A 12,776-nucleotide genomic window follows, 5' to 3' on the forward strand; every position below is an offset into this window, starting at 1 on the left:
TTGAGCCAAAATGACATCTTATTCACCTCCAAGTGCACAGAAACATCACCACAGCTATAGGAACCACTCAGTGCTACTGTAAATGGCAGCCCCTTATATTGCGAAGAGGATTCCTCTAAGGCAGGTGAATCTTATTATGCTGGGCCAGTGGTTGACAGTAGCTTCATCAGAATAGCTCTCCATATTTCAGGATTCATTTTCAAGTCATGCTGACATCAGTGTGCAGTTGCATATGTTTGAGAAAGACAGGAAATAATAGTGTTATTTCTCCTTCGTTGTGCTTGCAAGTCACATGGGTAAATGGTTGCCCTAATGCAATCTGTTCTTGACATCTTCCTCTTTGCACGTTTGCAAAGAGGTCAGTTTAATATTCCTTCCTGAATGTTTAATGTGTAGGATACACGTTTTCAAAGATGACAGGAGCTTCGGTAGCCAAATGTCAAAGTCTCCTTCACTACATTTTTCTGTCTTTTGTGGGAGTGTGTGTGTCTGTGTGTGTGTGGGCGCACACTCATTTTTCCCCACAGGATGTCTGTCTGCCTGTGGTGGTGACAGGCTTAAAGAAGAGGGGATGCACACAGGGGAAACTTGAAAAAATGACATCGTGAGGTGCTTAAAATGTAGTGTGAACAAGCTAATCTATGTTAGATGGTGCAATGTGTCTGAGTGAGTTTTCTAAATGTGAATCACATGTTTATGCCCTCATAGAAAAAAAGAAAATGAGAGTCAGAAGATAGTGTCTGTGGGGGTTTTAATTGAGTCATAAAACATATTTATTTTCTATAAAGTATATTGAAGATTGTTAAAGGGAGTGGTAAATTACCGTTTAAACTTAATTCTTCATAAATAATTTCAATCTGCTTATTTTCAAAAGAGAACCTTTTAGACGAGGCTCTCATACGGCATTTCTGTAAAGTCAGCGTTCTCACAAGAATAGGCGGTAATATGGAAGCAGCATTTTTAGCATTATAATGTATAGGAGTGGGAATTCAGCACAGACATCCACACTGTGGTGCAAAACTACACAGTTGATGTGCTGGTCAAAACAAGGCTATTTTGTAACATAATAGGTTAGGCTTGTTCTTAGCTAATGAGAGGCTCTCCAACTTGTGAGTAACCTTAAATAACTGTAGTTTGTAAGCAATTGAGCCTGACATGTTTGTGTTTCCAGTAAAGTATCTAATTCATTCCTTGGAGTCTTTCTTTTGTCAGTTTCGGTTTAGAGTCTAGAGTCTTGCTTTTATTAGATTCCTGTGGACAGCAGTTCAGCCATGGAAGTGTTGAGAAGAAGTGGATCCCAGACTCACGTGTCCCCCGCTGACTTAAATTAAAATTGCTCATCTGGTACATGAAGTAGAATCAGTCTGCAGTCTTTCAGATTGCATGACATACTCACTTTACTACATGACAAACTGCTAAACCTAAGCCCATATAGCCTGCTTATAGGCTCATTTCTACAACAAATGAATGCAGATGAACATGCAGAATCTCTAAAGGATAGGATTTTCACCAGAAGCTTTCTGTTTCTCTTTGTAGTCTCACTTCTACTGGCAAATTACATTTGTCAGGTAAACACTCCATGCAGAGAGTAAACGATTTTATTGGGAAAAATCTAGGTTTATTAATTTTTTTAACATACAACCTGTGGATGGAACAGGAACTCTTTTCCCAGGTATCCACTGGGAAGACTGGAAGCTCCAAACAGGTGTCTGTTTCCCTGAGGTCGTTTGGTTAGAATTATACTAGGAGAGTTGCACATAACACAGACAAGTTGTCATTCCTGTTATACTTCATTGAGGTCCACATGAAGGGTAGATAAATAGTTGGTGCACTGTTATGTAGTGTTATCACAGATAAGTCTGCATAGTCATGCATGCTTTAATTAAAACATGAGAATAATTATTCTAATGACAATTAACAATAAAAAAAAAAAGAAAATGTGTGTGTTCACCATCTGTGCCCTTTCCCACAAAGGGGTCCATAGAACAGATTAAAAAATGGGTAAAGTGAAAAGAACTGTAATGGTGGCTTGTGCAGATGCAGGTATTCAGCTCTCTTCTGCTGTCACCCTCACGTTTTCAGTTCTCTTAATCTATTGTTCATTAAAAAAATAGCAGCCTTCGTTACATATGCGTCAATTACCATCTTTCTACTATCTATCAGGGACTATGACATGGATCTTGTATTTGACGCAGTTTTTATCCTGCTGAAGATGTTGTGCACACCATTCTCCACAGGAATAACTGTCCCACTAATGAAGTGGCACGACCACGAAGAAAAGTGCAGGAAGTGGGCTAGGGTAACCGAGGGGTGGGAAATTAATTTTCCTCAAGGGGCCACATGAAAAACTGGGACTGTTTTGTAGGGCTGCACAAATAAGCTGAACTCAATTCTGCCTAATATTAATATTAATTTGATCTCTTTATAAACTATTACCGATGAGAATAAATATTACAATTAGCCAATTAAAATATGAACTAGGCAGAGGCAAAACACACACATTCTATTACCATTTAATCAACATGCACAACAAAAACAATTGTGCAAGTTCTTGCTGAATTTCAAATATTTTTACCTTTATACAAAGTGTTACCCTTTTAATTAATTACGTCATCTTTCTCAGTCTTATTTTCTATGTGAGACAAATTCAGTCTGTTTTGGGTATGAACAAGTGATTAAAGTCAGGTTCGATATCTGAGGTCGATATGGAAGCGCGATAACATCAAAAACTTTAGAAAGTTTTTGATGTATACCTTTCTTTTCACAAACCCGAGAATTTCAACTCTTATTAGGAATTTGCCAAGGCTGAGGAAACTGACAGCTGTGTGGTAGCCTATGTCACCATGTGCATTCTCATACTCCTCCAAATGTGAAATAAACTATATATAATTCAGTGCTTTCGCATTGGGGAAGTTAACTAATTTAGTTAAACAACATGGTTATTTTTAGCACTGATTTACACAACGTCTCCTGATGTATATTAAAATGCAATAATATGAATTAGAGCTCTGGGATAATTTCAGACACTTTTATTTTGCACTTGCTTTAACAGTGCAGCATTGTTCCCAGTCAGACTCGGGACAAACTGGCAGGTGTTAAAACTGATGGCTGTCTATTTCATAACCAGCCTAGCCAAGCGTGATGTTGCATCCATTGAGAAATCAGTCCCTGCCATATACTCTTTAAAGAGGACATAAAATGCTACATGTACAGAGGGTAATTTACACCAAGGAGCCCTGCTATCAAAAACTTACATAGATTTCAATTGTCTGTGAAGCTGAATTTAAGAAATAAATGTTGAACGTGAAAGTTTTTAGAACATATTTAGTACCATCTTGTGTCAGTACAGAACTTGACATCACTGGGTTGGTTGTTTGGCTGCAATCAATAGACTTACATTAGCTTATGTTACCTAAATAATAACAGAACTAATAATTCAGGGAAAAACAAAGGGACTAAACTAGATTGCATTGTAAGGGGATCACTTTTGTATTGGATGTAACAATGAGCTTTATGTTAAGAAACCGAGGATATACCGAGGATATCAACTTTCACTGTCTCTCTTTTAGCAGTAAGTGACTCTTTGTTGTTTGGCTAGCTGCACTGAAACACTTGTTTCCAACACCTGTTAGCTCTAATGTTTGCCTTTTCAAAGCACTTTATGAATGAAGATTGTGTGGAGGAGGGTCTGTTTGAGTTAGGTGACTCAAGTGGTTCACAGGACAAACTCAAGTCAGAAACTCTGATTTCTCCTCCTCTGGCCGGGTATACTGAGCGGCGCAATCAGCTGATGGGATCAGCACTATTTTATGAAATAAAATATTCTCTTTTTTTCCCTAAGCACATCCAAGCAGTTTATAACATAACAGGTTACTACACATCACACCACAGACATACTGTGTTTCTTACCAAAGCATGATGATGAATGGAATCAGCATATTAGCAGGAAAAATAGGTCGATGTGTGCGATGGACAAAAACATCCCCCCTAAAAACAGAGGCTCTGAGGAAGAGATACCACACTTTTTGGAGACATTTTTTTCCATGTCACATGTCACATATTAGAAGTGAGGAAAAGCAAAGTCCAAATTTAAGAAAAGGAGATTCCAATTTGGAGATTTTCTTTTTTTCCTGCAGACATGCTGATGGATGTTTGGATTGGATCAGCTGTGATTGTGTCGCACTCCAGCTTATCAGTCCAGTGACTCAAAAAGACACCGTTCTCAATTATAAAGTGCTTAACAATCCCGAACATTACGGCTAACAGCTGGATTTTCCATTCAAGTGCAGCTAGCCTAACAACAAAGAACTATTTACTGCTAAAGAGACAGAGGGTCCACTTTAACTGTGCCAGCTCCTTCATATTCTCACACTCTTTCACTATCCCAAGTACAAAGATACGTGCGTTGTGTGTCGTAGATATTCAAGGTTAACTAAAGGCCATTAGACACTATTGCATAAAAGTGATGGGCAATTTAACATTTTTCAGATGTGAACTTGTCAGATGACGTATATACACACTGAACTTATTGCATTTTTGCTGAAAATTCATCCTAAGACAAAAATTTATGAAAAAAATAAAGTCAACATCAAGCCATGATGAGCTGGTTCTGATGTTTCTAAACAAGAAAAGGGTGAAACAGAGATTTTGGGTTCACACAGTTCTCAAGAGAAGGCAGCAGCAGGAAGAATTTCATGGTTTGGTCCAGGAGTTTAAGCTGTACCCCGACTGCATTCGTACATATTTCAGTATGTCTGTGGAGCAGATTTAGCTCTTGTTAACACAGCTGGGACCACATTTGAGGAAGCAGAGAAATAATTTTGGAGAGCCGATTGACCTGGAGCAGTGTCTAGCTGTGTGTCTGAGGTAAAATAGTATTATTTTACTATTTCTATATGATTGTGTATTCAGTACTGGTGTGTCTTTGAGGTACACTTTGAGCTACACTTGTCAAATGCAGTGGTCTGATTGGTAAGATCTGTTTATTCACATGCAAAAATATTTAGCTTGGTTCAAAGAAATGAAAGGTGCATATTCATCCAGCGAAACCACGCGGTCAGAGGGAACGGCTGAATTAAGAATAGTTGAGCCTGAAAAATATTTTTAATGAAGTATTAATGGAATATTCACACGGATATTACTTATCCTGTAAGTAAAGGCCTTCAAACTCCAAAATTCCTGCAATGTCCTCTGTCCTTATGATAATTATTGTTATTATTGGTTCACCAGGAAAGAGCCAAATTCTCGAATGCATCCTTTTTCAGCATATTAGTGCATCAGAATCTAACAAACACACTTTGAGAAACTCCCTAAGAGATGTTTTTTGGGGATTTTGTAGGAAATGACAAATCTGGACTTGACTGCTCCATCCCTAGATGTGTAAAGCTTAGTAAAAAGTTCTTGTTGCTTCTGCAGATTTGCTAAAAAAGATTGAGATTCCCACTTTTCTCTTCGTGTTTAGTCTCTTAATGGTGATTCAAGTTGTAATCGTTAAACACAGCAATCTGCTGTTTACAAACTAACTAAGCACACAGCTTTACCTCTGTCTTTACAAATAAGTCCATGTCTTGTTTAAAATTCTACATTCTGTATCAATCTTTCTTCTTCTTGTTCTTCTTTTTTTTCTTTTTTTAAATGTGAGCTGACATCTTTCAGGGATTAGCAATCTCACAACTTCTATAAACATCTGTTACAATGCATTTATACTGAAGCTGCATTTGCTTGCATAAACATATGTAAATTTTTTTTAAAAAATATCGCCTTCAGAACAAAAGCAATGAAGTGAGCAATTCTGTGAGGAGTTTATCAAAGAGTATTTGATGGTTCAAATGGGACAAACTGAATGATTTATACTTATTTACATGGGAATCCTAATTTTCCATTGACCTCACATGGATGATCAGGGACAACCAAAGGGCCAGATGTGCTGTGGGGGACATATAATACCCATGATTGGGTGAACCTGTTTAAACCGGCGCTTCTGAGCCTGCTCCTTGTAGTTCCTGTTCTATTGTAAACAAGAACGAGATGCGACTGAGAATAATGATGCACAGTGTGACAGTCATTATAAAAGTGGCGCAGCCATAGAGCTAGATGCTAGTTTTGTTTACAGAGCAGACCAGATGAGGGACCTGAGGAACATTGAAAAACACAGCTGCCTGGACTGGGAGTTGTTATGTTCAGTTGCAGAACATTTTTTCTCTCGGATGAATTCATGACGGTGACAGCCATGGCAGTATTCCTCTGCATGCTAATGCTAAGCTAACACCAAAAAAGCTATATGATGGTAGTAATGATGAGCTGACAGGGACTTGAACCAGATCTTAAGCTGGTTATCCACTTAACTTTCCAACAAGAGGGAACAAGACCCAAAGTCTATTCTACTCAAATTATATTAAAATGTCTTATTTACACCTAGACCACATTTCCCTAAGTCTGACTCCAGCTTAAGTATAGTGAATCAACACCCCCCAACAAAAAAAAAAAAACAGCTATCAGGACAGTACAAGTACAGCCTGGGGAAGCCACCTCAGTGCTGCAGCACGATTTTGATAACACAGAGTGGGATTTGTTTGCAGAAGAATCAGGCCTAGAGGTACATGCTGGTTAAGTCCCTAGTTACATAAACTTTTGCACAGAAAATGTGTTAACATAAAAACACCTCTTAGGTGTTTCCTAGCCTGAGGCCATGGATAAACAGCAGTGTGAGGATACCACTCAGGGAGCGGGATGCAGATGTCAGATAAAGTGACAAACAATGAATCATGGGGAAAACTTTAAAGCGACATGAGCACATTGTGAACTATTTTTACAACAAACCATCCCACAGCATATGGAAAGGTTTTAAGTATAAACTGATGGACAAAAAGACCACCCAGTGATGACTGCAAGCTGTCTGACACTTTTCAGTTCTTTCCCCATTTGACAGACCAGACCAGCAAGTCTCCTCAACTGAATACCCCACCCTATGAGGACCCAACATTGGTCTTAATGCCAGGTGAGGAACATCTCACAAGTATTATCAATCAATCAATCAATCAATCTCTCGAGAAGCGTGCCCTGTCACAAATCAGAAGCATCTTCTACCACTAAGCTAGATACGTATAACTTTGCCTACCTCTCATCTCATCCTCAACTTAAAGATAAAACCGTTATATCAGTGGACTTCAGAGAGCTGCATCAAACACCATCATTCTTCAGAAATTGGTCAGCAAACTGCAAAAACCTGCATCATAAACTTTGTCTCTGACCAACCTCTTTCACTCTATTCTAAGTAAAGGGTACTTCACAGGGCTACATGGTGAGCCCAATGCTCTCCAAACGTTTGACCCATGACTGTAACCCCATTCGTGCCATTATAAAGTTAGTTGGAAACACAGTAGTGGTGCTTATAGGGGAGACAGCCTACTGCCCTGAGCTGAACAATCTCAGCATCACAACCATTCTACCAGCTGTGCAAATGTAGTGACGCATTTGTCCAGCTGATGATCATAAGGAATTAGACAGACAGATCATTAGGTGGTCATTCAACATGTTAAAAAAATGAAAGAACTGAATCTGTTTCCAAGGCCAGCATTAAAATAACAAATATAATAAAATGGAGTAAATAGAATAACACAACAACAATAACTGCACGGTGAAGGTGAACCAGACCCCCCAGACATAAACACAATTTGTGGCACTAAAAACATTCAACCCACTTCCTGTATGAACCTCTGCTGTGTGGTGGATGAAGGGCAACACAAACCACCTAAAAGACTGAGGAGCAGCTCATCTACAGAGCTCCATGCCTCCATCACACATGTCCTTGTGAAAGCACCGACTCCACTGTAGGCGATTACACATATGTACACACTGCACATCACACAGTACAAGTAGTAAAAACGTTCTAATATTGTCACTGCTGCTTCTTTTTAAGATTATGTATACTTCTACATTCTATTTATTTTACTGTGAGGCATGATTTTCAGTTTAGTTCAATTCAGTTACATTATATTTTTTTAATGCCAAGTCACAGCAGCAGCTGCCTCGGGGCACTTTATAAAAAATGTACAAAAACATTGAATTGTATAGAATTTCGTTGTCCGTAAACAGAGCAGATTAAAAGCTTTCAAACAAGTGTTAAACCTAACATAACAAGAAGAGGCCACAAGGTCAAGCTGCAACGGAGCCATGATTTCAGCTTGTGAAGAGATCCACAGTGTGACAGGCAAACATTGTGTTTACCTGTGTTGGTTAAACTATGATTAGACAATGAGTCCAGGAGTTTGAGTTCATTTTTTTGCCCTTTTTTTCCTCTGACCAATCAAAATAAAAATGCAAAAAACAAAGCAAATGTTCTTCCTTGATAAATGGCAAATCATTTATTGAAACTAGCATCTGGTACAATTACTGCCAATGAAATATTCACCAAATTAAAAACTCTTTTTTTCTTTATCCACTGATCTGCTTTGTACGAAGCAGGTATCTGACACGTCGTCCTTTCTATGGGATCATTTCATCTGATCAGCAGTAACATTTAGACAAACGCTGGAATGACTTTTTCAGGAACCTGCATCATCTGTGCTCAGAGTCAGATGAATTAGATGCTGCTGTCCACTTTTATTATCTCATAGAAAATAATGATTCATTTTTTTCCCAGTGGCTTTCTCTAACCACATCCAGGAAACTTTAAAAAAAAAAGCCAGGGGTCCTTATAGAACTGTCTGTCACCCTGGTGGAGCTCAGCCTTGTATCAGTATCCTTATCCTCATACCTTATATACATATCCTAAAATATTTAGGGATCCTGACTACTCAGTGTCTAGATAGTGTTAATGAACCACCTGCGAGGACACACACACACACGCACACACATATGCACGCATGCATATATGCACAGACATATTCTGCAAACTACTACTTAAAAGACAGTTTGTCTCTGCATTAGGCTTTCAAAAACAAAAAAAACCCCAAACCCATCTGGTCTGTGCACTTACTAGACAACAAGAATCAGAGGTCAAAGAAGGCTAAGCAACAGAGGTTCTTTAGTTCTTTACAACATAAAAGTGTTGGATGATATTCTTGTAAATGGAAATCTTCAAAGGAAGGTGCAGACAGTTAAGTGAGAAAATGGTAAATGGGTATTTCCTTACTTATCAAGCAATTGCAAAGCCTCTTTCAAAAATTCATGAGCTTGAAGTGTTCTTCTCCCCTGCCTTTGTCATCATTAGTCGTGTCTCGTTGCGTTACTGTCACCTGTAGATTAGTGAAAGACTGGGAAACCACTGAAAGGAATGTGCATCACATCGCCTTTTTAAAACAAGGACCGACTCTCGGAAAAACAGCCCCATGGCACTTCTGAACTCCGCAGGAAACCTCTGAGATGAAACAGCCTGCAACATAACTCCTGTAATGTGCAGACACCCAACGTGTCTCGGGTAAAGGAAGGACACAGGAGATCATTACACAGGATATTGTTTTACAGTTAGAAGCAGAAGTCCCCGATCACACTTTTGATCCCGTTCAGACCATCTGCTATGGCATAAAAAAGCGTTACAGCATACAGAAATATTAGAGCATGTTTCTGATTTCAGAAGGAGAATACTGTTGAATGTCCTGTCTGACGATGTACAGCCCTTTACCTTGGTATGAATAGCTGGTTACAGGAATGGCAGTTCCAGTTGCAAAGGTTTCATTGGCCGATGAAAGGAGATGTAACCAATCAACGTAATGCTTAAAATTACAGAACATACTCAAAACAGCCTGCCTTCAAATAGGGACAGCTCTTGTAAGCCATCAAACCCTTTCATTATGTTGCAGTGAGATTTGTCCCAAAAGCTTTGCAGAGCCACACCGTACATCTCCCAAAGTGTGCCGCTACAATAATCCGCTAAAAAAAAAAAAAACAGCTTCAGGTTATTATGCTTCTAAAGCAATGCACAGACAAAACTAATGTGATTTGGACTCCTGATAAGTGATTACCAGTGTAATTGTGCTTGCGTGAAAAACAAAAACGGTGTATCAAATTGCCTCCACTGTGGTCTTGGACCATTATTTCCTGGCTCAAAAGATAGTTGTGGAAGTTAATAGTTTCATTCCCACATTGCTATGCATGTATGTTTGTGTGTGCGCTTGGCTTTATGTATATGTGTAACAGAAGGAGAGACAGACAGAGAAGGGACTGCAGTCAGCTGAGCCTGAAGAAGTCACTTGGATGAGTGATGAAACTTTTCTCCCACTGAAAACGCTGCGTCCAGCTGAACAGAATCAACTTTTTGGGACAGAGAAGGGAGTTACTGGAAAATTTTGTGCTGCCAAACGTGCCGTGGAACATTTCTCATGATCATCAAAGACTCTTCTAATTTGGTCCAAATCAATATCTTTCTGTCTCCCTTGGTCTGTCTCACAGGCTCCCTCCCTACATCTCTCTATGTCCTCCTTTTGAACAGAGGCAAGGCCACCTTATTATAATTCAGACCTTAATTACCAGCTGGGAATCAAGGCTAAATGAAGTCTCTGTAAATACTAAAGTGGTTCATTAAGTCTCCCTCAAAGTGTATCTACTCTGGTTATCTAACTTGTTCTCAAAACAGTCACAACCCCATTAAATTAGTCCAGATTTGGCAAAGTCCGCCATACACTAGAGTGACAGGTCGTCTGAAGATGTGACTCTTTGGTCTATAATGTCGACCACTGAAGTGGGACATACTTTATTGATAGAGATTGTAATTAACTGGCTGTGTGGAGACAAAGGAAATTGCACATTCATCATATCAAATTGGCTCAGGGGGCTTAGCAAGGGCCAGATAATGGCTCTCTTCATGCCTGAGCCGTGACCAGAGTGCAGACAGCGAGGGATTGCTACATTTGTATACACAATGCAGCTGTGGATTCACACAAATAAACAGTTGTTAACATGCTCATGCAAAAACACCACCACTAACACTAATGCTGAAATCAGACTGCTCCGTGCTTTTGTCTTTTCAAATGGTCGCTGAGTCAGATTAGCTATTAGAGCATAAACTCTTGGCGTGACTCCATAATGGATGTGCAAAGGAGCAAAGGGACTGACCTGACGTCATACTGCTAATATTTTTGCATGTGATCACAGCTAAATGAACAAACACACTGTGTCGGAGGTGGGCTTTATCTCTTTCTTTTTCACTCACAATAGAGAGTGAGTGCGCCTGTGGGTAGGCGCTGTGACTATGCACTCACAGAGGTGATGTCACAGCCATAGATGGGATTTCATTGATTAATGCTCTTGACTGGAGGGGGGAACTGTTGTAAAGACTTGCAGAAATGGGATAAAATGTTGTTTCTGTTTTACCGTGCTATTTTTATAGCAAGAGCTCTCCGTGCTGCCATGGGTCACCGTCACTGAATACATTACACCTGTGAACGTTGTCAAATATTGCCCAAGAAGAAATTAATGGGCACCGCATTGGAAGTATGGAAGCACACTGTGAAGTGAATGTGAGTGCCTTTCAGCGTGAAATCATGGGGATCTCGCCACTTGCCTTATCAAGCACCAAAACTCTTCAGATTTTTAACATGTTCACAACTTATGCACAAATTCTGCGTTTTTTTTTAAACAAGGAGGTGCATGAAGAGGACACTAATCCATACACTACAATTACCACATATATCATCCCAGCTTCAACACACCAGCATTACTCTTATACTGTCAGGGGTGTTGTTCTGTCAAGCTCATGTCATAAACCGGGGGGCAAAGACAGGAATGCCATTTTAGGAAAAAACTATTTACTCGAGAATTTTTTGAAATTATTTTATTTTTTTAATTTTTTTTTTAGAATGAATCCACAGTAAAACCAACAAACCAAAAAAAGAAAAAGAAAAAAAAACAGGATGTTTACTTATGATTACAGGACAGTCTGTCCAATGAGCTAATAGAACTAATTTTACACAGTAATTTCTTATTATTTCTGCCCAAAGAGTCATGCTGACAGATGTTTTCCATTTATTACAGGAACATTTCTTTATCATGTAGACAAAGTGACATGCTGTTGAAACTGCACTTCTTTCACTCATAATAAGATATCTCAGGGAATAAATGTGTCGTTAAACATTGTTGCACTGACACAAAGGTGAGTTTCACTCGTCTCGCCCACCTAACATCAAAGTATGTGGCCCACAGTGTAAAATGTTCGACATCCCTGGTGTATGCAATGTTGTTTGGTGTACAAAACCAAACTGGAAAGCATCAAAAACGTGTCACAACAAGGAGAGCGACCCAGCAGCTGAGCTCTGAGGGCTTTTATAGACAGGGGTGCACATAAGTGGTCCGCAGGTGCGCATTCGCTGTCAAAATAAAAGACGCGCACCAGATAAGACGTTGCAATGCGCGTTTGCGTACATATAAAAGGCACTGTTTTTGTCCGCTAGAGTGGGATTTTCACGGCATATTCTGCACCACATCTGTTGTGATGTGCGTTCATCATTTGTTTGAAGCCAGCTCACCTCCTGCAACCACTTTTCTTTTGCGGTTCGGACTCCTTCTGTCATTTCTTTGGAGGTGGAGGAACACCAAAGTAATTGCTTAAAGGAGCTTGCTTCTTCGACATTTTTAAGAGTTCTAAACAAATGTCTGTCCTCCTCCAGAAAATCCGATGTAAGCAAACGCGCGTTGCAACTTCTTATCTGGTGCGCGTCTTTTATTTTGACAGCGAATGCGCACCTGCAGACCACTTATGTGCATCCCTGTTTATAGAGCCCTGGGACATTGGACCCAGCTATTGCCAGTATTGGCTGATTGCAAACAAGCCACACCACCTT

The 12,776-nt window shown here is 39.5% G+C and overlaps 1 protein-coding gene across 3 annotated transcripts in view; it reads left to right on the forward strand.

Annotated features, from left to right (window-relative positions):
* Positions 1-12,776, forward strand: part of epha6 (eph receptor A6) — a 75,530-nt gene that overhangs the window by 1,480 nt on the left and 61,274 nt on the right. For 2 of the 3 annotated variants that reach the window (XM_084936356.1, XM_084936364.1), the window contains exon 2: positions 6,929-6,997. The exons of the other annotated variant lie outside the window; for it this stretch is intronic. In XM_084936356.1, the coding sequence (XP_084792482.1) occupies positions 6,929-6,997 (69 nt within the window). The remainder of the gene's footprint in view (positions 1-6,928; positions 6,998-12,776) is intronic. 3 annotated transcript variants of the gene reach the window in all.

The sequence above is a fragment of the Perissodus microlepis genome, chromosome 1 (genome assembly GCF_051167445.1).
Source record: "Perissodus microlepis isolate ML-2025 ecotype Zambia chromosome 1, ASM5116744v1, whole genome shotgun sequence".
Lineage (NCBI taxonomy): Eukaryota > Metazoa > Chordata > Actinopteri > Cichliformes > Cichlidae > Perissodus > Perissodus microlepis.